The sequence below is a fragment of the Neopsephotus bourkii genome, unplaced genomic scaffold, assembly GCF_033783945.1.
Source record: "Neopsephotus bourkii isolate Nb327-2 ecotype Australia unplaced genomic scaffold, CSIRO-AGI_Nbou_v1 NB_739, whole genome shotgun sequence".
Lineage (NCBI taxonomy): Eukaryota > Metazoa > Chordata > Aves > Psittaciformes > Psittacidae > Neopsephotus > Neopsephotus bourkii.
Window position 1 is genome coordinate 2,254,747 of NW_026901237.1, and position 27,088 is coordinate 2,281,834.

General features: G+C 37.1%; 1 protein-coding gene across 3 annotated transcripts in view; it reads right to left on the minus strand.

Moving 5' to 3' along the window:
* The window catches only part of STAG1 (STAG1 cohesin complex component), a 178,125-nt gene that overhangs the window by 42,219 nt on the left and 108,818 nt on the right, over positions 1-27,088 (minus strand). For all 3 annotated transcript variants that reach the window (XM_061354474.1, XM_061354475.1, XM_061354476.1), the window contains 6 exons: positions 25,113-25,186; positions 16,106-16,229; positions 8,617-8,715; positions 5,958-6,037; positions 3,686-3,793; positions 1,329-1,443 (listed from right to left, as the gene is read on the minus strand). In XM_061354474.1, coding sequence (XP_061210458.1) covers positions 1,329-1,443; positions 3,686-3,793; positions 5,958-6,037; positions 8,617-8,715; positions 16,106-16,229; positions 25,113-25,186 — 600 coding nt within the window. The remainder of the gene's footprint in view (positions 1-1,328; positions 1,444-3,685; positions 3,794-5,957; positions 6,038-8,616; positions 8,716-16,105; positions 16,230-25,112; positions 25,187-27,088) is intronic.

Consider the following 27,088-nt stretch of genomic DNA (forward strand, 5'->3'; position numbering starts at 1 on the left):
ACCTAAGATTGTATGGCAGGAAAACTGAAGTCGCAATATTCTACTTTGTTTATAACAAATCTCTCAAAACCAGCAATAGCAAAAACTGGCCCTGAGAGAGAAGTGATCTTGGGGAGCAGCTTATGGCTTGCATGGGAAGGCATTTTGCTGGTCATGGCTTTGGGAGTAATGCTGAGTTCCTTTTCTCCACAGAAGGACAGACATGATTAACGTTAGGTAACTCCCAATCTCACACACTCAGATTTAAGGTTATTTTCTCTGGAAAATACAATGACCTGTTACAATCTAAGTTTTTAAGAAGCTGGAACTAAAAGCTGGAACTAAAAGTACGTTCACATAGCAGATTGAAGGCTCACACAAGTATCAACGTCTCGTCTGGACTTAATCTGTAGGTTTATAAGGTGTCCCTAAAAGGTTAACTGGGTCTAAATGTTATCCTTCCTTCCCAGCATCTCTGAGTTTCTTTTCATTGTCAGAGTCAAGTGTCTTGTTCAAGCCTTTGTAACAATTAAAATACCTGATTGAAATACCTTTCCTTTTTACACAAAATATACTACCCTCCCTTATGCAGTGAAACATTTCTGTCATTCCTTTCTTTCAGTCTTCTTTTGCCAATCAAATGTCTATCTTTTAAACCTTTCCCCCTCTACCTTCAGAGCATCCTGTAGCTGATGGTTTATCTTCCCAAGTTTTCCCTCCACTCCAATGCCATTCTTCACCTGAATTGCTGTTAGTATGTTTACCATAAAACTTCCCATGTATGCCATCTCTATAAATTATGGGCAGAATCCAATCCTGAATGTGTTCGTCAAATACTTAATGTCATCATACGTATGCTTGCAGTATCCATCCTCCAACATTTTCAGGATGCAACTGCATAAAGCTCTGAACCACCTCATTTAATCTCACAGCTGTCTCTGCTTTGAGCTAATGACCCTCAGGCCCTTTCCACTCTGAATTATTCTGATTCTAATAATAATATGAGATATTATGTAATTTTTGTTCCATTCTGGTTCAATTTATTTTACTCCATTATGAGTAACTCCAGAGGTATACTCCTTACACGGTTATCTCAAAAAATAACCAGTTACACTTCTATGTAGCAATGAATTCTGGTAGCCATTGTACTACCAGAAATGCCATACTGGGGACATGCAAGAGCAAAACAAATCATGAAAAGAGAATAGGGGGCAGGCAGGGTAAAGGGCATACAGTATTTTTGAAATTATTAAAAAAAAAAAAAGGAAAGAACTTGTTATTGTATGTGGATACATCACTACTAGAGATTCAGCTTTTATAAACACAAAGATTAGAGAAGAATTTTTTACCTCACTTTCAAGAAAGAAAAGAACCAACATTCTAATAAGGTTTCCATTTGGACTATTTCGCCCTCTCCTCTTTGCTAGAGCCTCTTCAGCCTGGGGATCATGTCTGCTGAACAGTCTACAAATAAGCAAAAGGAGCTATCATATTTATCAAAACAAATCTCATGTCTGCAATAACATGATACGCATTTTCTTCATATTTTTTTTTGTTCATAAAACACAGTGAAAGTAACTCAAGCCATATCTTTCAAGGGAAAGAGGGCATGTCCTTCATCTGTCTGAAAATATTATCTTCAGAGTCTTCGAGTTCAACAGGGCTAGAAAAATTTCACACAGGAAAAAGCTCTCCAACATATATTTATATTGAAGGATTCTTAACAATTTTATATATTTGCATAATTCTTATAGCTCTGCATTTTTAACTTAGCCAGTTTACACTGATGTTAGCACTAATGCCTTAAGAACAAAAGTTGTATCTTCCCTGCAGTCACACTGAGTGGGATATAGTATAAACAAACTTGTATATCATTGAGCAACCAAACTCGGGTACAGGTAGCAGCATAAAGGACAAAGCAATCTACCAGTCAGCTATGTAGGCCTTTATTTCTGCACTGAGTTCCTTGATACAGGGCTAATTCCAAACTCCTCTCCATGCTCAAATTTGCTAGCTTATCAAGATCTCAGATGTGCCTACATTACAGTTGCTGCAATGATTGTTTCATTTTGAGAAGACTGAAAACTGTTTCCTGCTTTCACAGTGAAACCAGTTTCAAAGTGATTTTACTATTATAATTCACTGAAGAGCAGGATGAGTTACACAAACCTGTAACTGTAACACAAAGGTGATGTCTTTAGTTGAAGACATCACCTCTTCCCCCCGCTTATCTTAATAGCTAAGAAATGAGCACCTCTGCAATTGCTGAATTATCTTAAAACACGTACTTCAGGGTTGAGTCAGTGATACTCTGTTATTTGCTTTCCTCTGCTAACTACAGGGAGAAATTCTAATGACTAGCTTACATGTAGAAAGTTATATTTAAACACATAAAATTAGGTGAGATAAATCCTACCTCAAACACTTCAAGAGATTCTAACTTATTTAAACAGAGCACCAGCTCTTATGTCTTAGCAAAAGCCAACAGAAAAATGAGTGTTAGGAATGGGAACAATCTTTCCTCAACACTGTTCACTTTGAGAGACACTTGTAGTAACAAAGAATAATATCTCACTGTAAAGAAAAGTTAGGACGAAGTCTTTAAATGAAGTGCACTAAGGTGCAGATATGTCTTCATTTACCTTCTGAGGCATTTTTCAAAATTATTTTGTCACATGTTGATTAACAGAGGAATTTCAGTGTATGCTTTTAAAAAGAACCTAACCCTTTCCTCTAACTTGTAAAATGTTATGTAGGAAACTACATATAAATGCATATTGTAAATTACCTCTTTGAAACAGACAATACCTGATCACAAAGACGGAATTCCAGAAATCCACAAATGAAAGCTTACAAATTACAATGTGGACTTCTAAATCACTAACAAACCACAGAATATTAGAACACTGACAAAGGAAAGCTTATGCTTTCACATATTTTTTTCTATCATGTACCTTGGCATGAAAAATTACATAACCTGGATTCTGATACAAATAATCTATGAATGTATTAAAGAACTCCAGTATTACAACCCATGAGGGGAAAAAATAAAATAACTGCTATAGGAATTTTAAATGGAAACCCTAAAAAAAGTTAACTGTTTTTTTTACTTTCACAGTAAGCTGTGATGCGGCAATGTCCTAGTCATAGTTACTGAAACAGTATGATTCACACTGAAAAGGTAGCTCATTTCTTTTGGCAGGGTGGGTACATGAAAGATGTAACCACAAGTGCAATATATCTTTAGGGAAAGTCAGTGAGACTAGAAACTAGTTTTTTAATTATTACCACATACACCCCTCACAAGTTGACAATTCTGAAATAAACTTGTTTAAAATTTTGTAAAAAGGAGGAGTGCCTATCAGGTCAATAATAGGGATGTGTAGGCCCTATATATGTATAATCACAACCGTAACTCAGCAAGAGTTGTGGGTTTTAAGCCAACTTTAGAGGTTTATGTAGTCTTTGCATATTTAACTCTTGAGGAGTTAGGAAGTTATCTGAATTGTAGAGCAAGAAAAATGTGAATTCAGTTTCTTTGTCTTTAGGTCTTGAATTTAAACAAGAGAGTAAGCCTCTATTTTAAATTAAATTCCCAGTTTTAATTTTTAAATTGGGATATTTCACTCTATTGCTTCTTTTGATCTTACCTCTACTAGGAAACATCCACAAATCTGGTCTTATTCCAGGGCAAAAAAGAACTTACTTTTTGTGAAGGAATTCTCCAGCTGCTACTGCAACAGGCCGGTGTGCTGAATACACCAAGTGATAAACATTCTCACAGTCTTCATTTGACAGAGCTTCTTCGCTTCCACTGAAAGAGTTAAAAAGTAACACCTGAACTAAAACAGGTTTTATTTCAATCCCCTCGCCTCCCATAACTTACTTTTAACAGCTACAAGATTGATTTCCTTCATACAAAATCCTAAATGGTTGAACACTCACTTTACGAATCTTGGGTTCAATTTCCAAATACAGAGATATTTAGAGGGCCTGTAATACTGGAAGTTTGTCTGATTTCTTCCTCCCAGGTGTAGAAATAGATATGTACATACAAAACAAGCTTATAAAAAAAGAAAAGGTCATCACTGCTTACAAATCTTGCCCTGCTTAATTACTTAGACCATCACACTAACTACAATGCACATATGGCAACATACTAAACATTCACTATCAAGTATTATTAAACTAAAAAGACTAGAGTGTTACATGAGGAAAACATAACTGCTTGCTTAAACACATTTACTTCTACAGCAATGACGGTTTGCTTTCAGAGCTTTCAATTTTTAATATATTCAGACCTGGGACTGGGAAAACCTGGTTCAGTCTCCTGACACAGTCCATTTTCAGGAGTTAAGTCTTTTCACATGACAGCCTGTGAGATCTTGTGTGCTGTGGGGCAGGATGTGCCTTTCTGCTGGCCTGGTAAGTAGGAAAAAAATATTCCCAACTCCAGCTGCTGAGAGGGCCATCAGATAAAACTACCTCGGCAATGGGAGAAAGCACAGAAATGCTCTGGATGTGGGCAGTAGAAAAGTAAACCAGATTTTATGTCACAAATTTGGGACACAGGACTAGCACTGTGCACCCACCGATCACATCAACACATAGTTGCTTTACGACTGAATCACGATATGCATGTAGAATTGCAATAATGCTGATACAATAAACTGTTCATCACTTTTACAGTAGTTATTGTGCTGACTAGAAATAGACTTCATTTTCAACAGCAAGGAACTGAGTCTGATCATACCCTACTGTGCTGGATGAAATATGATAAAAAGTTTGTTTTTCAGAATTATTTATTGAGAAGAACAAGCCACCTTTTACCCTTGCCATAGGTAAACAACATAGCTGGGGCTTCTGCTGTTTCTAAGCTCAAGGTAGATTTTGTGTGTGAGTTTTCTGAAACTCAAGAGAAACTTCAATTTTTCAGCAATATTCTTGAAAAATGTTATTGCCCATGGAATAATTACATTCCATCAATCAATATAACAACACTGTCGCATACAGGAATATTACTTCCCTGCTTGCTTGGTCAGTATTTGTCAGAAATATCTATGTATCAGGACATCATTTGGCTTCATACTACAAATACTTTTTCACTGGTCATTTGCCATGGTGATTTTTCATGAGATCTTTTTGGAGTTTCTACCTGACAGAACACTGCCCTGAGCTGTTCAATATGACCCACATTCTTCTGGTGCTAAATGCATTTAGCTATGTTTTCATCATGCATCTCAAAGAGAAAACCGAACAGGGGGAAAAAAAGGTGCACTGAGTAATTTTTGACCTAAAATCTTACTGTGCTCCTGAACATTGCTATTAATGCAGGGAATAGATGTGTTCTACATCTCCTTTGTGATCACATTTGTTACATTTGCTTCAAAAATGCAACAGTAAGTACAAGATTTCCTTTCCTCCGAATATTACAAGTCTAATATCTGTAAAACAGTGACCCACAAATAAAAAAAATGAACTCCAGACTTCTTTACTAAGAGGAAAAGCTAGTCTTATCTTTCACTCAAATTCTGCACATCTAAAAACGTTCTTCAAAGTGAAGCCACTATAAAGTACAGTTTATAAGTACAGTGCAGAAATTCTACACATCTATTTGTAAAACAGAGGCAAAATAGTACGGTCATGAAGCTAAAAAAACATATTTCATCTCATGGAAATACAGTAGGTAAAGTATAAAAAAGTGTTGATGTACTGAAACTACTAGTACATCCATTCATCCATTCCAATTCAGCCTTCCAATACCTTAAGAGGCCTACAAGAAACTTTTTTGTAAGGGCAGGTAGTGACAGGGCAGGAGGGAATGGCTTTGAACCGAGAGAGGGAAGATTTAGATTAGATATTAGCAAGTGTAAAGTAACAGATTCACTCCATTACACAAGCAAAGAAATCAAGTCAATTACATTTTACTGCTTTAGGTAACTTTCAAAGGGAATATACAGGTTTTGACAAATACTCACTGAAGTATTAGTGTGACTAATCGAATGGCTTCCACAGCTACATCATATTCCTTATCAAGTGTCATTGATACAATGCGATCCTGAAAAGGAGTATTATTACAGTGACAAACCAGAAACACACATACAGCTATCAGATGAAGAATTCCACAGATGACAAAAGAAACACTCTCGGGGATAAAGCTCTTTCAACTAGACACATGAAAGCTTTTTTTTTTTTAGCATATCACCAACTCCTAGAAACACAAACAAATGTTGGAAAGAACACACATCTTTCCTTTGGAGAAGTGACATTATTAGATTCCTGTCACAGCTATTTGGAAGATGGTGAAATATTAACACCCCAGTGCAAGTAATTCTGGATCAAATTAATTTATACTTTGAACAACCAGAAGATCTCTAGAGAGATTTCTCTTGACAGACTGAATGGATTGAGCTGAATAGCAGCTGAACTGTTCAGCTCCATTAAGGTCTGATGAGGAAAAATAAATAAGCAGCCATAGAACTGAGAATGACATTTAGCTCAATTATTTTTCAGGGGGTGGTGGTAGAGTTTGTGGTGGCAAGACATTTAAGTAATGTATCACAGATTCGAAAAGCATTAATTTGAAACTCTGCTCCATCTTGATGCCAAAGGCCTCATCCCTGTCAGCACAGCTGTAAATCCAAGTGCAGGCATTTGGGAAATGCCAGCTTTTTGTTCTCTTGATGTGGCTGCAAACTGAAATGAATAAATCATCATGTTAAACTTATCTGTACTCGAGGCTCACAGAGACTCTGAAATCACCTTTTCTCTAATTTATTTCATGATACAGATTTCTGCAGTAAAAACAGCTTTAATGGAACAGAAGACAAGGATTTCTAACAGAGCTCCCCTTCATCTTTTTGACACAAATGAGAATTCTTCATGCCATTCTAAACCAAGCAGCAATGCCCAGGCTAACCTAACTTCTTCTAACAAAGAAAACTGTCTATGCAGTGAAAAAGCCAGGAAAACGTACTTAAAGGTTCTATGTTCTGCTGGCTTTTTGAAGTACATTACAGAGTAACTATTTCTCAAAGTGCCTTCAATTGCCTTGAAAGACTTCCTGGTGATGCGATAAGTTCAGACACAAAGCAGCATTCCCCTAACAAATCACAGGAGGTTAAGGGAGAAGCATCCAGCACATTTTCTGGTAGAGAGCAGATATGAAGACCATGACAGTTTTAGTGGCCTATTTCAAAATACATCAAATTACAGAAGGAACAAATACAAACAGATCTGTAGGTCTGCACAGATGGAACAATAAAAACATCAGAGTTGGGACAGTTCATTTTTCTGGAAAGTTAACTAGTATTTCTGGTTGTCCTGGGATGATAAGCAAACCAGACTTATGGAGGTATTACAGAAATAGTTTGTGGTCTGAAGGTGTTTGCCAGGTACTCTTCTAGGAGGGGAAACTTGGTCTTTGATGCCACTGTCCCAGAAACTTAGTTTGTAACATTAGAAAAACACAGGCCTTCAAGCAATCTCACAAAATGACCTAGTTCCATCTCCTACTTAAAAGTCAGCTATACCTAATCCATTCCTGACAAACATTTATCTATTTAATTTGCCCTTAAAAATATTAAACAAATAAAATCTATTAAAATAAAGCCTGCTCTATTATATAACTATCAGTCTGCACAAAAAATCCTTCTTTAATATCTAGACTTTACTGCAGCTCAACCATCTTTTTTCTCCACCTCAAGTGAATGTTTTTATGAATTGTTTATATGCAAGGAAGATACGACAAGTTTTCTACATTCTGTGCTTTCCTAGATTGAACTGGAGGAGTTAACAGTAACTGCAATAACAGACAAAATCAGGGAAACAGTATAAAAATCTGTACTGATAAATTTTTAACTCTCATGCATAGTATAATAATTTATGAGTATTTAAATCAAACACAAGCAATGGCTGTGTTTCCACATTCATCTCTTCAAATACCACACTCATGAAACAAAGCAGTCATGCCACAAAGTGAGTTACAGCCACGTTCTTATCAAGATAGTAAGCAAAAAAGCGTGTTTGTGGCAGTAAAAAAAACCCCGTAAAATCTTTCTCCAGTACTTATCTTCTGAACAGGACAATCATGCTCACAGGTTTGTCTAAAAGACCAATGTAATCTCCTGTTCTGTAGCAAGAAGGCATTTCATTGTGTGTATAACATTATGCATCCCAGAATATTGCGATGCAGATCAAAGTATCTTTCTCCAAACACAAGCACATATTCAGCTAAAAAGCTGTCATACAAACAATCTTTTGTTACAGGCTGTTACTTTCAGATGTATTTCAGATTGAGTGAAACACCCAGTACCCATCCTTAAAATTCAATAAATCTGAAATGAAATAAGTACAAGCAGATTGAATGATGACAATTATAAACTATCAATAATGCAAACAGATAAGTAAGCATCCTGGCCAAGCCTGACAAATCTCACAAAATAAACACTGTAAAATGAATTTGGCTTAATCTCAGCATTTAGTAATACAGTTTTACTACTGCAGTTACAATCCCTGCTGCAAACAAATAATTTCATTTTTGCATTTAATATACATGACTAAAAAGACCACAACAGGATGAGACAGATGACAGTTTTGTTTTCTGTACTCCATCCAAAAAATTTTATTTCCTCTTACCTTGAATCTATTAGTGAACAGCTCCAGTTTTGGAAATAACTCTCTGTTGGTATACAGACTCTGAAGAGCTTTCAAACACTTCAACCTCACTTCACCTTGCTGAACAAAACACACTAAGATTAGCCAACAGAATATCCTAAGCAAATGCATATGAATATTAAATAATACCATATTGTAATTTGTTTAATGTACATTTGAAATTTTATGAGTTACCCAAGCCAATTTGCAATTCAGCTAAAAACCAAAAACCACATGCAGCTGCAGACAATGTTAAATTTTATCCCTATTTGCATATATGAAAGATTTAATTTGCCATCACTTAAACTTCTGTTACTGTTTCACTTTCAAGTTAACTCCACAAAAAAGATAAAGAATACAGCAATTATTACAAAATAAAGACATATGATTTCAAGGTGGTTGGTGAAGACAGCATGGCTATTTAGCTTTAGAAAAGAGACAGTATACAGGCAACTTCTGCCTGCTATCTGGTGTAAAAGCATTTAAAATGACTGAACATGGGCTGTGTGTAGCCCAGTCAAGGAACAACCACTTCTGAGCATTGTCTTTCCTTATCCCAGGGTCAGAAGAAATACATGCTGGATTTATTATTCTGAAATTTTCTACATTCCATCTCATCATAGGATAGGCACAGGTTGAAGGATGCAAAAGGCCTGAGAGACCCTCCAGTGGGGAGCAGGCTGATGCCACAAGAACACCACATCTAAGCCACATCATGAGCCGCTGGGAAGAAGAGCAGCTCATTCCATCTGACTTGTTCTGGTGGCAGCAGGTCATTCCCAGCTACTCTTTAGATTGCTTTGGTCTGGTGGAATGTAGGCAGTAAATGTCATCACTGATCATTAGCAGAGGATATATGCATGTTACGGCCTTGGCTTATTTCGCCACAGAAGATCAGCATCAGTTCTGGCATGTCATGAACACTATGGAGCAACAGTGAGGTAGCAGGTTTAGTTATAACTCCACTGAAGACTGTCCCACTTGCCAGCAGATGGCTTATTATTCAGTCAGTGCCATAGTTCCAAAATGAAAAACTTCACATTGGTTAGAAGAAAAAAAAAAAGATAAAAATCACTGCCAACCCCAGTAGAACATGAGACCTGTGCAGAAAAGGCCTGGACTCCCTGTGGAGCCCAAAGCCTTTGTGGACTTCAGCAAACACCCTGGATCAATGGGCCCAGAGTTAAGTTCAGGCCTGATACTGAGAGTCTCTAAGTCTTAAACACACAAATCAAGCAAGGTAGATAGGAAACACACCTGTGAATCTGGTACTTGCGTGGCCTGCCAGGAGACTGAAGTCAGATGCTAACAGAAGCATACTGAAACAGGCTACTGTCCTGTTGCTTACCAGATGTGACGTAGAATACAAGTGATTACAGGTGTAGATGAGGAAGAGAGAAATGTGTTACATCTGATCCCTCTAGCTGACAGGAAAGGCACAGGAGACGTAGAGGCAATCTCTGGAAACCAATGCCTTTCTTGGCAGGATAGCAAAAAAGTCTGTTTTTTAAACCATTGGTCAAGGTTGGAATTCATCTCTTTGGAGAAGGAAGAACCCCTGCATGTCAGCTTGCTAATCCTGTTAAGGTTTTAAAATACGAGTCAGTGGAGATTAACGAAAGGAACCCAGCATGGAAGTATGAAAGGCAATGACCTGGACAAGAACCTAAGAAAGGCAGAAAAGGAATGTGTATATGGATACACTCCACTGAAGTCCACAATGGGGTAGCACTGTGCCACAGACCATCAACATGCCAGACATGAGACATTTCTTGAGTATGACAATCATCCAAGTAACAAGAGCTTTTAACACCCCAAACACTTCCTGGAGAAAGAACCACACCAGAAATTTCATATCTAGCAGTGAAATAATTTGGTAACAAAGCTAAAGTTAGTGTAATTCCTAAGAAACTTATGCCAGGGTAAAAGCTGCAGTGATGCAGAGCAAGGACAGGAAGATATATACTAAACTAAGAGATTAATTTATTTAACTAATTAATTAATTAGGAGGTCAAGCACAAGAAGAATACAAAAAAAGTCCAGAAGGAAGGTATGATCAAAAAGGCCTGGGCACAGTATGCAATGGACACAAGAGATAATGGAGAAAACTTCCTGCAAATATCTGTAGCTCAACAAAAAAAAGCTTGCTTTGAAGGGAGAGGAAAAAAGTAACTGCCACTTTTTATGTGTATACTGAGTAGGAAAAGAAATAATAAATTAAAATTACAACAAAGACTATTTAGCTTATGCAAGTAAGAACTTCTTAGTGACATAGTTAAGCGCCCAAGCTGCTACAGAAAGCTGTGGAGTAATCAGCAGTAGAGGGTCCTAGATAATATGACTGAGGATCACTGTGGCTTTACAGCGAAGCAGGGAACAAAAAAGCAAAAATATTCCCAGACCAGATTTTAGCCAGATTTTCTGCACTTCTGAGCTGAAGTTCATCGTGAGTGTAAGTCAATCTAAGGCAGCAAATATTTGCAACTATGCAGTAACTTCAATTCTGTTAAAGAAAACGAGCAGTGCTTTCCAGCTGTTATTGTGTATTCACATCTATGCTTTACAGACATAAAGAATGTATCTGAAAGCCTTGCCATTTTCTAAGTAAATAATGGATAAATTATATACATTATTTGCATTCTAAAATTAAGACTTTGCATCTTCATGAGTTTCATCTTTCAGAAAAATATACTTGGGGTTCTGTCCAATTTATAACTGTGACACTGATTACTGCAGAATCCTGAATTAATCCACACTGTCATTGGTTCTATGCATGCCTCTTTCTCCAATCTAATTATACCTGTAATTCCCCTTCTCTTAAAGCATTTTTAGACAATTACTTCTATATTTTTATTCTTTGTCATAGAAATAACTACAAGAAATCATTTTTCATGAATATGAAAATGTGTCACACTAATACTTAATTGCTAATGCTTTCTTTTATGTACAATTTGAAATTCGAACCTAAGCCAAAAACATTGAATTTATCAACTCTGTTTAATGACAAACAGTTCTCATATTTTCCTTTTGTTGAGATAAGTTCCAAGTTGAGACACTTTATAGCGTTTCAAGCAAAAAATTGTTACTGCTATTAATGAAGCAAAAAGAAATACATAACACCTTTCATGACAGCAACGTGGGGTAGTCTGCATTTGCCTGGAAGAGTCATGCTCTACTCAATATTCTCTTTAATATGGCAGACCCGTGAAAAAGAATCCATCCTGATGGAAGCTCATCGCTCCCATATTTTTGACATGCTAATCATAGAGCTCAAACCAACAAACTGTAACTCCTGTGTGAGTCTCACAGTGATTTACAGCCTTAGATCAAGCCACCTTAGACTCTTATTAACGGTCTATACAGCTGATAGTTTTGAGTATTAGTCTGCCATCTCACAGTGAGATCCAGATCTCTTTCAACATTCAGGGGTACCATGGGTAAAGAAATTAAAGATGCACTGCTATGTGTCAGTGTCAGTTCACATGTCAGTCAAAGGCTTAGATCACACGGAAATTGACTTTCTGAGCCCCCAGAAACACAGTTTTAGTATTTTCAAAATAGGTGGGTGGTAAAGAGAGCAGCAAAGTAACTTCTCTCTTTTCACACCTCCAGCCTTATTTGGGTTTTTTTTTTTTTTTTTCCCAATTTTTTTTTTTGGTGGCTAAGGGTTTTCTGCTCTTTTAAAGAAGTTTTCAGAATTTAGTAACAGGTAAGTAGTTTGCTCATGTCTTTGCGCCATCATATTTCTGCAGTGTGCCCCGGTTTGCTTTTTTTTTGTTCTCTTCTGTAGAAAATGACCTGAACTACTACAGGTATCTTCAATCCCACAATTTATGGGATGTCCATGATACTGTGTTTCATTTTGATGCTCTAGGGCAATGTATTTTGAGCTAATCTGATGCCTAATGACAGAAACAGTTGCACTGCCAGACAGAAACCGATGAAAAAGTCCTGCAGCACATTATTACCTATGCAGAAGTATTCCTGGCAGAAGCAAGCAGCTGTGTTCTGTCTGCGCATGCCCATTTATGCCATTTATGAAGATACTGTGTATCATCTGATGCATTTTTTCATTTTGTCTAGTTTTCCCATACCCAAGCGTATAAGGAAATTATATATATATTCTATATAATTAGGTATACAAGATTATGAAGGCATTCAGAAGTTTGGAAAAACTACAATCTCAGTTTCTACATAATCTTAATAAAAACAAGTTCTATTTTTTCATCCTCCTAAGTAAAGATTGCCATCACAATGAGGTATTCAAACACCATCTGTTCTAGAGGACTCTGGGTTCATTCCTTTCAAAGAAGCAGACAGTAAGTAGAGGCATGCAAAGAAGGAAAAGGCATTTTCTGATGCGTTAGGAACTGGTTTAAGAAGCATGACTGCCTACACATCTAGGGACACAATCACAGCTTCAAAACAGTTCCATGCATGAATGAAGCAGCTGAAAATTGTGACTGGACAGTCTTAACACAATCTTCTTTTTCCTTTTTTAAAGAGAGGGTTTTACAGAATTATGTTATAGTTTTATGTATTTTTAATTTAAGCTCCCAGGTCCATGGGAATTAAAAAGAAGCTTAAAAGGAGAGAAAAGCAGAATTAGAAAACTGTATTCAAATGAGAAAGTAAACTATAAAAAAATAAAAAGCCCTACAGACATTAATCTGAAATCTGTGAGACAAGATTAACATAAAAATACAAAGATTTCCCAAATTAGACAACTAAACTTCTGTATCCTACCTCTGAAAGACTACACTGAAGCTACTACAAAGAAGCGTAAGAACCGTGTCCTCCTTGTGCTTTAATTTGTATGTCTTCTGAAGTGGAATATGAAACTGCTCATTAATCTCTCTTGCACTGCTGTCTCCTCTTTTTTGTAGTAGCAAGTTTCCAGAGAACTGAATCATTTTGGAGTAACTTCTGTTCACATAAAATGGAAATACCTTATGACTATTGCCTTCATTTTTTCCTAATATTTTAAGTACCCACCCACAAGAAAAAATTATCTCCTGATCAAAGCTAAGCAAAATCAAGAAACTTGGGTACCAGCTGGCAGGTTTTACAGGAAGTGCCAATGAAACCAACGCTGTTGCGGGATCTAGTACTTTTGGAGGGTTGGCATTTTTAGTAGGTTCTTATTCCATCTTTTTTCAATATATTCGTCCCATTGCACTTCCTTCCTTCTTTCTCCTCAAACGCCTCTCTCTAGTCTCTCCAGTTCCATCCTTAAGACACATGGCTCCCCTGCCTCTTGACTCTTCCCCTATTTTACTTACAACCTGTCTCAGATTATACACTAAACATACACTACACCTCAGTAAAAAATACCACATACCACATACAGCAGATTAGCTAGAGATTAGCTAGAGATTCAAAGACCCCAACATGCTTCTGAGGTCTGTAATTAAAAATGCTACAAAGCAAGAAGCAAGCAAGTAGCTTGATGGAATTCTTCTGTGTCTGGTCCAGACGGAAAACCATTTTTTTTACCATAACACTGTAAGTTAAAATTTATCTAATATGAAAGAACATATTAATTTTAGAAAAGCTGTATATTAATATATGTTAAGGTTGCAGGCAGATGAGTACACCCTGGCCTGTGGCTAAGCTAACCGAAGAGGATGTGAGAAACTACTGGACATACCATGAGAAATTGCTGGATGTGACAGAGAAGAGTGAGAAGCTGACATCAGCCACAGACTGCCATGAGGAATGGCTGGATTTCACAGATGGTTAAAGGGGGTTATGTGAGAAATGGCTGGACTTCACAGATACCAGAAGAGGACTGAGAGCTGTGAAGTGCAACACTGCTAGATTCTGCTCTCCCACTGGAAGTGCTAGTTTGTGGAAATGTACTGCAAGGATTAGGATGTGCTCCAAAAGATTCACTGCAATTATTCAAGTGATAATTGATTTTCATTAAAAGCCCTAGTAAAATAAAGTCTTCCACCACCCCTGAGTAGTAATCCTCAAACCCAAATTGACCTCCCCACTCATTTGATAACTTGAAGCAATCATCTCCACCTCCTGAAGCATGCTTACTAGTTAAGCACACCAACGTTAAAAATAAGGTAACACAGGAGGAAGCAGCAGCTCTGCCTCTCAAAGCACTCTGATGACCATGTTTTCCATGTTTAACCTTTAATAATAGCAAGTTTAGTGTCTCTAGAGTAAACAGTGCTCATGGCTGCATACAGAAGTAAGCAGGATCTTCCTCCTAATCAAGATTTGTAATGGAATGCAATGTAAAAGTTAGTAAAGCAGTAAGTTTGGGAACTACAGGTTTAGAGAGGAGACTTCACATTTCTAGTCTCTAAAGCATAGAGGATACTCTAAAAAAATAAACTGCTGATCCACATGAAGGCAAGATGCTAAAGCAAAGAACCACTAACTTCTTTCATTAGTGAGAGCTAGCTTTCTAACTGATGTTGCTCAGACTTGAGTAAAAGAGTGGCCAAGTCATATCCTCAATGTTAACATACTGTCCAAAGTTACTGAAGAAATCATATTTTTAAAGAATCAGCTGTTAACTACCAGTTATGAAAGACATGACAATGAACCTGCAAACATTTTATTTTGTCCAGTAGTGCTCCTGGAAAAAAAGAATAGCCTGAATAAGGATGCCAGAATTCAATGAGCATTTCAAGGGTATAGATATAGGTCTCATCTGTTTTCCTTGGATAATGTTAGCCAAATTGTTAAGAGTAAAATACATTTTCTAGTGATTTTGGTGGGAGTAGAAGAAAGCTACTCCCAGTTGCTGCCTCCTGTACAAAACTGTCATGCAGTCAGAAGTCCAAGCTCTTGTTCTATTAGCATTAGGAATGGGCTGCAGGAACTGAGTGGTACTTAGGCCTGTTGCCACCCAGCAGAGGTATGTTGCGTATATCATCAAAACTAAGAACTGTGGTGAGACAGGAAAGAACCTCTGGGTATAAATCTTCTGGCTTCCACCTGGTGTTGCAAATTTTTTTTTTTTGAAGAAAAAGCTAAAGAGAACCTTGAAGAGATTCTTCAAGGGAAAATTAACTGATGAGAACTCCACTGGTTGTGGAGCCAGTGATGTCTGCTGGGGACCCAGAGATGTTCTCTTTACTATTGGCAGTGTAAATGGAAGACACATCTGGAAGCCTCTATTCCATACTGCTTCAGACACAAAGGTTCTCAGGGGTGATCTCAGAAGACTTTTCTTTCCCTTGTAATCAGAAGAAAAAGCACCATGGAAACATTTTTATTCAAATATTCTAATGGAGACTGAAAACACGAAAAGGCGCATGAACTAAGCATGCAGTTTGGGAGTACTTTATCATAATTTAAGCAAATACTTTGAAATAGGCTGATTGGAAGATAAATAAAAGGCAAGAAAAATTGTCTTAATAAATTAAGATGATATACTAAACTTGGGTAGTAGAACACCAACTATGCACAGTGCACTCTGCTATGTACAGTAATATACAATACTTACCCTGTCATGCAGTGTCCAACCAACATATTTTAAATAACTATCATTCAGGAAAGCATCACTGTACATTTTCATCCAGACACCAATTTCTTCAATACAGACAGCTCTAATTTCAGCAATAGCATCACTAACAAAGAAGAAAAGAAAAAGTATTAACCAGATTACAGATACATACCAATAACTTCTCATTCCCACTGCCCTAGCTATAATATTTTGCTTTTGCTGAATTTCACTCTGTAAGGCTTGTCAATGTTCTCACTGCCATCTCACTGATTTTCTGTTCCTTTATGTCCTGGAACTCACTAATCTATTTAACAACTTCAATATTTCTACATGATACTTCCATTAACTCAAAAAGCCTTACCCTAGTTTGCCACCGTAGTCTATTACTCTTTTACCTTTCTCTTTTCAAACAGAATTATGAATCAAAGCTACAAACCTCCTCTATACAATCATTTCTAAGCATCATCACTGACATTTGCTTAGCAGGCTTGACTTTCTCCAGCTAGAGGAGTAGAAGGATTAGCAAGTGGAAAATGTTCTTTGGTTTAACCAAATGAGCCTGCCAGAGGAGTAGAACAGAATTTGGTACCTACACAGATCTTGTTTCATGCACCGCATGAAAGCCTCTTAACAAAACCAGGAGAATGTTTACATTTCAACATTGGTTTCTTCCAGTTTTCTTGCTTTTTTCTATGTTCTGACTGTGGCAAGTGATGGAAGAGGCAAAAACATGTTTTAGGCAGAATTATCAGCTGCTTATTGAGGAGGGACAGCAGGAAACTGTCTGGAGAGATCAGCTAAAAAGATGAGGGATGGAATTTATTTCAATCTGATTGGCACTTTCCTGCCTGACTGACATAGAGCATGGCATATTTACTAATAATGAACAACGGCTAAACAACAGGAAAAGGGATTGAGGCCATCTGGCCCTTCAGGAATTTCATCTCTGAGACATCTGTTACTATGAGAAATCACTTGTGCCACTCCAGCTGGCACTGCTTCACAGTTCAAAATTTCATCTGTAATGAAAGAGGAGCATGAAGAGCCACTGTATAGAAGAAGGGGATGTCTTGTGCTTTGCAAACAGTGGCCTTCCTTTTAATTGAGACTCCTGTATTTTTATTAAAAAATCTTTTTTGAAAGATAATAAACTCAATTTAATTCTAAAATAGACCAAGAGAGCCCCAAAGTGAAATCTAATTCAAGGGGAAGAAAAAGAAAATAAAATTCCCAGCTTCAAGCAAGAGAATAATTGCAAAATAAAGAGAAACTGTATTTTTCCTAAAGTCTTCCATTTTATAAAATGTAAATAACATGCACTTAATATTATGTTCAAGATACTGCATAAATTCATACATACAAAGCAGTATAACAAAACGATGACTACTCCATACTGTAATTGCCTATATACTTCCAACCTCCAGACTGGTCCACCTCAATAGGTGCCATTTTACTGCATATGGCCGTCCAGATACCAAGTCACCTTTTTCACAAAACACATTTCCAATGTGAACATGACAATCAATTGCGGTATCACAGATGACTAGAAACTTCTACAGTCAAGCCTCTGTTATTCTCATTCAATTACAAATTACAGGGAGGAAACTACTGATGCAACAGCATAAAACATGCATCTGAAGTTAATGTGTGAATGTGTGGGCAAACTCTGTAAGAATGCCATCAAACCAGTGTCATTGTCTCTCTTTGCCTAAGTGAAGCACACTGAGTATATCAACTTCCAAACAGAATCATTAAAACTGGTCTGTCAAAATCCCGGAAGACTCTATAACCTCAAAACCAATTGTCAATTCACAGTGTAGACAAGCTGCATTACAAGAAGAGCAGGGCATTAAATAAGCTGTTCCTATTAGGGAGTTCTCAAACAGGTTTTAGACACCTTAAGGAAGAATGTGCTAAAATATTAGACACAAGGGTCTGCACTACAAAAACTGCATTCACTGTGGAGAATGCAGTTAGAACGAAGACAAATTTTAATTAAAACTGTTAATATTTTCATATATATAAGTCAAATTATATATTACTTCCCCCTAAACTAGATTAGCAATTCTCTTAGATGGAATTATTTTTAAACTATTTTAAAAACAAAATATAAGTGGAACAAATCAGAATGCAAGACATGAAGACCAATCTAAAAGATTGATAAGTACAAATCAAGGGGGGAAAAAAGGTGAGCTACATATGCAGCAGCATAAAGTAGCCATGAAGACATTCCCACTAGGGGATGACAGTCTGAGTCTTCACATTCAAGTAGATTATTTCACCACCTTATTAATTTACTAACTTTTGGAAGGATTTCATGGCAATCCCAGAAAGAACCCAAGTGTCAACAGCCATTTAATCATGCAGCACAGCCAGCCAAAAATCAGGAAAATTTATCTTTTCTGTAAAAATGCATTCAAGCTTTCCCAGGCAGACAATGAACAACTGATTCCTGATTCAAAAGCTTCTCACGCTTCCCTAGGTACTATGGGCAAACACTCACTACAAGCTGTGATTTATAACAGAGGAAAAAAAAACACCCCACAACAGAAATAATAAAGCTCTTCAAGTAATTACAAGATTTAGTACAATAAAAATTTAACAACTTCAGTGCAATTGAAAATGTGAAAGAATCATGCATAAGGAATGTGAAGCTAGCAAACAGACTCAAGTTGCTGGAGAGGCAGCAGAATTTGTGAGACACCGATTTCCCACTCCCCCACCATCTTTCAGGTAACTGGGTTACCAATAAGAATCACTCATCTTCTGGCAGGAATCATGAACACAGATTCCACACCTGTACAATGCTGTATTAAACATGGTACAACCAAAAAGACTTTATCCTTCTGCTATACATGTGATCAATTGCTTGATATTAAACTACAGTTCTTTTCTTACCACTTTTACACTTCCGCTTATCACAGTCACTTTGAATTGTTTTTAAAAAATATACACTATTTTTGGATAACATAACATACAAACACAAATCATACCAGCACTGGAAGTATTTTCAGACTAATTAGTACATTATTAAATATCACAATTATAAATTAGTGATGTGAATTTGTATTGCTTGTCAAATGCTTCTAGAAAGGAACAGAATCTAGTCCAGCACAGAAACTAAAACTAACGCTGGATCTACAAATATTAGACATAAAATGTATTTAACCTTTTCAGCACAAACTGCAAATAAATGTCTCATGCAGTAAATGAGAAACACATAACAAACTATTCCCAGCCAAATTCATGACCTATATTCCTACTCTTAGTAAAGAGGCCTCTGATGATGCAACTTAGTAAAGACATTTGACTAAAGGGGAACAAGAAATTCACTGGTTCCTTTTAAAATTTTGAGTTGACAACGCAGGCCTATAAAACTTAGGACAAACCATAGCAAACAGTGTCAAGAAATAGGTTTTACTAGTTCTGTTTCAGAGAAGCAATAATTGAAAGTGCCACTTTAGCATGTATTTCATGCTAAAATATACTCAAGCATTTTGATTAAGGCCAAAAATATTGACCTGGAAACACAGAATATGTAATGCATAGTCGGGGTATGTCAGGTGGACACCAGTATGTTCCTCAGGGTCTTGCTGGAGTGGCTACCAGTTGCAACTCCTGGCAACTGTTTGATCACAAACTCAGGTTAATCAAGACCAAAACTGAAGGGAATTTAAGCTAACCTGGCTGATCTGAAGATCTGCACCGAAATGGACAGTTACATCCTTAAATTATTACAAGTGTTGATGTAAAACATTCAAGGCAAGAGATGGAGATTACCAGCAGAGCACTAACTGCTTCAAGACTTCTTGGAAGCTCCTGAAGGATGCCTGAGTACACTCTTATTTCATTTTTGCTTGCCTAATATAATCACTGAGCTGTTGCTTCTCACACCTTGCTCTTGAGGCAGAGAATTATAAATAACCTTCAGCAAAACATGGTATTACTCAACACACAAATTGGATATGGACAGAAATAAAAGATGTTCCATTAATAGGCTGGATAACAGCCTATGAAAAAACTTCCCAAGATAGAAATGAGGGTTGCTCACTTGCCTTTGGCATTTTTTGAAGTGGAATGTCAAATTCACAGTCAAGGGATATGAAATGGTGCAGCTCTACAATAATATACCATTGTCAGATGGACCAAACTATGCCTGCCTCTTGGGCTGCTGTTTCTAAAAATTTAGAAGATGGAGTTGTAAGAACTGGACAGAACGCCTTTTCTAGTTTTTTCTATGACTCTGTCATTTATGGAGCTGATTTATGACCCCATAAGGGAAGATGGGTAAGAAAAATAAGAGTGCAGAGCCCACTTCCAAAAAATCTGGTGGTCAGTGCATATCCCACTCCTGGGAGAGGCTGATAAGCAGCACTACCACTCTAAGTAATTCTACACAGTGTGTTATTTGAATAGCTATTTCAATAAAGTATTACTAAGCTGATTATCCAATATAATAGCAAGACAAAGAAACTGAACTGTTTGAAGGCATGATTTGAATTTCAAGATGTAGCTCTACATCTCTAAACCCAGTGTTTCTCAAAGACTTGCCATATTGACACCTTTGCTTATATTAAGTATGATATGTGGCTTTGTAGGAAAGGGAGCAGTGTGTGCTTTTAAACTTAATAGTAAGGTCAAACTCATTTAAGCACAAAGATGTATCTTTCTGCTCCTCTCTGCTTATTAGTGACAAACTGTCTCAGTAATATCCATATGGTTTTTCAACTTACATTTTAAAAAAAAAAAGGGCATTTTTTTTGTCACTTAAGACATATGTTCCACCTCCTTAGGGTAACATTTAGAGGGGAGGGAAAAGGCTTTTCCTATGGTTTTGCTTGCATTTGCACTTCCCTGTGCTAATTGGGTTTTGCTTGTCTCAGTGTCTCACCTGCTTCCCCACCACACTTCCATCTAATATTCCGTCTCCCTTTTCTTCATGCAACATTCTTATTTCCCAGAATGGAACTCGCATATAACTTGTCACCATCATCCTATTTACTCAGTAGGAAGGAAAGAAGCACCCTGGAAGGAGACAGAACCATCTTCTCTGCAAAGATGACACCTAAATTTGGTAAATTTTACCTTTTCAGTACTGCCAAAAATAGTATCTTGGGGCAGGCTCACTGAATTGCATAAATTTACAAAATCATTGTGTCCATCAGTCTGAGAATCCCTATTCAGGTCTGCCAGAAGTCAAAACTGTAGTAGTTCTGTTTGCTTGATATTCATTATCAGGAGAAGTAGCTCTTTGAGTGTTCAAAACAAAAAGATACTAGGAAGTACTACTCAAATAAGAATTCCATGAGTCTTACCCTCTAAAAGGAAATTGTGTCTGCACACACACTACTAAGTCAAAAGTGGGTAAGCAGCAGACACAAAATTTTGACATCTCAGATGACAGCTGAGAGTAAGGAACACTGCAATGGTGACTGGGAAAAGGGCACTATCACACCCATTTTTAAAAAGGGTAGGAAAGAGCCTGGGCACTACTGACTTAACAGCCTCACCTCTGTGCCCAGGAAGATCATGGAACAGGTCCTTCAATAGGAGCTTCTAGCAGCTTCTAAGAAGCTATGCTTCACATAGCACATGGAGGACAGAGAGGTGATTCAAGGCAGACAGCATGGCTTCACCAAGGACAAGTCCTGCTTGACTTAATCAGAGGGATGGAGCAGCTCTCCTACGAGGAAAGGCTGAGAGAGATGGGGTTGTTCAGCCTGAAGAAGAGATGACTCTTGAGAGACTTCACTGAGGCCTTTCAGTTCTTAAAAAGGGCCTCTAAGAAAGATGGGGAGAGACTTTTCAGCAGGGCCTGTTGCAATAGGACTGGGAAGGATGGTTTTAAACTAAAAGAGGGAAATTCATGTTGGATTCTTTATAATGAGGGTATTAAAATCCTGGCACAGGCTGCCCAGAGAGGCAACTTAACTACATCTGAGAAGCTATGTGGCAATAATCTCAGATACAAAATAATCTCTGCTATGCAGATGCAACTGAAATGTTAAAATAAGCCTCCCCTCCTTTTTTCATTTTAAAAGATATGTACCCTGCAAGCAATTTTCAGCTTAATTTCAGACCAAAACAAAAATTACTTTTCAGAAGAACCCTGAACTACCAGTATACAGTATCTAATTACTGCATACCAAAGGTATTACTCATACGGACACAAAACTCATTATTTTGAGCATCACCATATCCAGAGTTCCTACACTTGCCTCATACAATCAGTTTTTGTTAATTTCAAGGACTGTTATTCCACAGCCTCTCTGGACAACCCGTTCCAGAGTCTGATTATCCACAAGGCTCTGCAGTCCTATTTACCAGAGCAACCATCTCTGCCTGTTTACTGATCAACATGAGCTCAGCAACGTGACTCTAATTCTCCTCTTTGACACCAACTGTGTTTTAGAAATGATAAAAAAATAATCAATTGACAAATACATCATGAAGCCACACAAAAATAGTTAGAAAAAGTGATTCAGGAAAGAGATAAGGAAATACGCAATGAGGTAGGTACATCTCCTGCATGCTTATTAAGATTATCTCAGATTTTGGCCAGATCTGCTAGATTTGGTCACTAGACTAACATTACACCTAGAAAAATTGTTTAGCTATTTCTGCAAAACTTTTATGCGAGAAGTAAGAACTGAAATCTTTTAGTAAATTAGAAGCCAACCTACAGAAAGAAGATGTAACCTCACTGCAGCACCAGATTACTTTGGAAGACAGCTACATTCTGAATGAAACAGTTTTGGAGGGCTTTTTATTTAAAGACTTGCTGTTTAAGTTACAAAGGTCACTAAGCATGAATCACTATGGCAGAGTCTGAATCGTATTATGGAAAGGTGTTTATACTCTGGGAATAATTAAAACAATGCTCCTTTGAAATCATTACCACTTTTGCGTGCTTTAACGACTGTAAAATGACATCAACTAAATAAATCATATGAAGTATTTGACAGAAGGAATGCTTAAGAAACATTATGGAAGCAGACAGAAGTTTGAAATCCTTTCCTTTTCACTTCCTGCAGCCCTAGTTTTCACTTCAATTAGTTGGATTTAATACAGGTATTTTTTCCCCTGGATGTTCTTGCAGAGCTGTGACTGCAGATATTTGAATCTATGTTCTCTGCTGCCTACAGATTAGTCATTCAGATTTAAGTTGTAACAGACTCTCCTAGGAGCTTCACAGAAGTTACGGAAGCTGGAGAGGAGATAATTCCTCACAAAAGTGGCTCTTGGTGGCAGACTTGGAAGCAGTTACTTCCTCTGAACTTCTCTATATAGTGGCAGAAGTGGTGGCATTCGCCCTGCCTGGAGCATATAACTGGTTGACTGATTTCAGCAATTTCTTCAGTGGTCTAACAATGTCAGCCTGGGCATCTCTTTTCAGGGCACAGATAAACAAGAGTTTATTTGGCCTCTCTTTTGTTACAGCAGCATCAGCAAAACCAGGCTTTTATAATGGTGGTGGGAGGCATGAAAAGAAATCCTGGTTACAAAAGGAGAATTTAAAAAGAAGCCAAAACCAAAACCCAACCCAAACAATAAACCGGCATGCAGACCATCAAAAGGTAGAGTCTTTTTCCAACCCCACACAAGCACATGAGCTACTTGGAAGGCATTTTAAACTGACTTCTTGTTTGATACAATATATTAAATTCTGAAGGTATAAAAAATGGAAATACTACACATTTAATTTCTTCAACTTACCTGTAAGAATACTCAGCTGTCCCTATGAATATTACCTACATGCCACAAAGCTGCTTTCATAACAAAATAGTGTGAGTGCTATACTGAGCTAACATCCAAAATTATCTGTTGACTCCGCATACACATCCTTCTGTGGCCACGTAGTTCAAGGCTTACTGACCATAAACTATAAACTTCCTTTCAAGTATCATGCTTTGATACTGAAGATCCACACTCCAGCTCCCCTGTGTTGTTCATACTTACATATTTCTTAGCATGAGTCCCTTCTCGGTTTCCTGCATGCTTTTCTCTCTATTTGCACTAATCCCTCTGCCCAACTGAACTATAGGTCCCCTCTTCCCATACACCCTCTTTAGTTTTATGCCTTTTGTTGAAAAGATTTCATAAATGATAAAAGTTTTAAAACAATTTAAAACTGAAAGGTCAATTGCATAGTTCAGCATCTTTGAATTTTATCTTTTCACTTCGGTAAGTCAATTAACATTTAAAGAACAGGTTGTACCAGGATGCTGCAGACACTATGAGGTATCTTGTGATGCAAAACAACCCTAAATCTATTTTTAGACAGACTACTTTTCTCTGATCAACCATACTCCAAAATAGCATGTACCAGTCCAAATCTACTGCATGCATGTGCACGTTTACAGATACACGTGAATATAACCTGCTGTGGTTTTGTATTCAAAAGACATAGCATATCAACTCTTAAAAACACTCCTTCTGGTGTGCTAACACTACAGTTACTTTTTTAATGTTTTTGCTGTAAACTTCCAAAACAATTAACAAACAAAAAAATCCATGTTAAATGCAATTAAAGCTTTTGATTGTTTTTATGTAACTTAAGAAGAAAAAAGCCTAAAGTAAAGCTGTAGCTGTGGCTAAAGTGTGTATGGTGGAAACATCTAATTTGCTATTTACACCTAAAACATACAAAAGGAAATGCAGAGTAAAGGTACTCGGCAACCAAAACTGCCAACTTACAATATGCAGTGATAATTTGATTATTTTTAGGATATCTCATGTTTGTGCTCCCACCTCGGAAAATCCATGACTCTCACAACTCCTTAAAGTTGTTTTACTGAATTAAAATAAAGTTACGTGGTGAATGGCTCTAGTATGTAATTAACAGGGGTTACACTTTTATTTTCTTCCAGAACTCCAGTGGTTTTGAAACTGCTTTTGTGGCATCTAGAATATTACATCAGAAGAAAAATCAACATAGAAACTGACCTTGACGTTATTTATGATTATACTTTGTTAGCAGAGTCTACTGTAGCATGCGTTTTCTTACCGGTATCTATGAACAAATATACCCTTAAAAATAGAGTTCATCATATTTTCGATTTCATCTTGGTTTTCTTGTAGCTGGAAAAAAAAAAAGCAAAACAAAAAATAAATTAAAGATCACTGCTTACTATTGATATTCTATAATTCTTTATTGGGAAACATTAGAAGACAATGAAACAGCACTTAATTAAAGGTATTAGTAGACTCATTATTTTCTGCTTTTCCAGCATTTGCCTGTATTGTGTGCATACACATGTGTATATATATATATATGCATATATGCAATTCCTTAATGGAAGTTAACAGTGAAAGAAAGTTAACACATTCTCCACATATATCAATTATTTTCGTTTCAAATTAGTCCTTTGAAGACATCATCACAATTTTTTTTGCTACTGAAATTTAGGCAAGTTGAGACTGTGTTTTCAGAAATGTCAACGACGGCGTATTCAGTTAAACTGATAGAATTACGAGTGAATGACAGCTGCAGAAATGAAGCTGGTTACACATCAGGAATCCCCTCTGAAAAATTCAATTTTTCATTTCAAAAAAGTACTTAAAGATGTTCTTAATCTTCAGTATAAGTTTGTCAGTTGCTTCAACTTCAGCACCAACAGTAACTGAGTTTCTGAACCAGGTAGCTTTCCAGAATCAGAGTATGGGTGCTTGCTGTTGGATCACACCTGACATCCAGGCCTTAGATTGCAAACCAAACTCAAATAAAAAGGTGTTATGAGTATGTTAAATAAGATTACGCCAATTAGTGCAATCAGCTTTTGGAGCAGAACTGATGCTACACTCAAAGCCATCATTCTTCCATCAAGGTGTTTCTTAATGTCAAAGCAGAATACCACATGTGTGAAAGTAAATTTTTCACATTTTCAGTATGAAAACCACAACAAAGCCTTGCTAATACAGAGTGCATATATGCATAAAATAATCAAACCTATGTAATTATGGACATATATAACAGAGAAAAAATCTTAAAGCTAGAGGCAGAATTATGATCACCTCTTTTGACTTCCCACACAGCATGAGCTCAGAAACACTTTCACCCAGGGGTTTGTATTTTTCAAGCCATGTTTATAAATATTTCTACACTATCTTCCAGACAATATCTAAAGCAGCTTGCAAAACTCAGCAAATGAAGTCTCCCAGTTGTCTAAAAGGTAAAGAGGTGCTGTCTGCATTTTGCATATGGGGAAAACAAGATATTGAGGGCTCCTGACTAAACTGTCAAACACCTGCCAAAGAAATCAATTTCATAGTAAAAGGGATTATTTACAAAGGGAAAAGTTGGATGCACACCAAAGGTCTCATAAACAAAACAAACAACTTCAGACACGGAACTGTTTTCAGCATCAGCTCAACCCAAACATGCACAGACTAAATGCTTGTTCTATAATACATAATCCAAAAGGAGTGTAATTTCTAATCACTCCTCAGTTGGTTGACTTCAAAGGCTACAAGCAGGCAAGCATCCACAGAAACACGAGGCTGGAGACAACACAGCAGAGAGTGTGGAGTAAAATAAGGTTGGGAATGAATCAAGAAACCTCAGGAGAAACTGAAAAACTACTAAGGCCCTGAAAGGGAAAAAGGAAGCTAATGAGAACTTTGGGTATGAATCATTAATATCAAAGCACACCACAGAAGAGAGGTAGGAGAGACTGAACTTTATGATACTGAAGAAAAGTGTACTTTGACATTTGAGTGTGAAATGGAGCAGCACCATCCAAGACTTAGTGGCACAGATAAGGGGACAGCATGGCTGGCTTCCTCTGTCTTTTTTTCTGCATGGAATTTACAGCTTGCTATAAACATGGTAAGTTATCAGCTATATAACTCACACAAGGATCCAGAGTTGGTGTAGAAGCAGAATCAGAGATTCAGTAGGTCCACGTGAGATCTCTTACTTTTGTGTGCTAACATTTAAAAGCATTTAAACATTTAAAAGCTCCAATGTGTTTTAGATTCAGG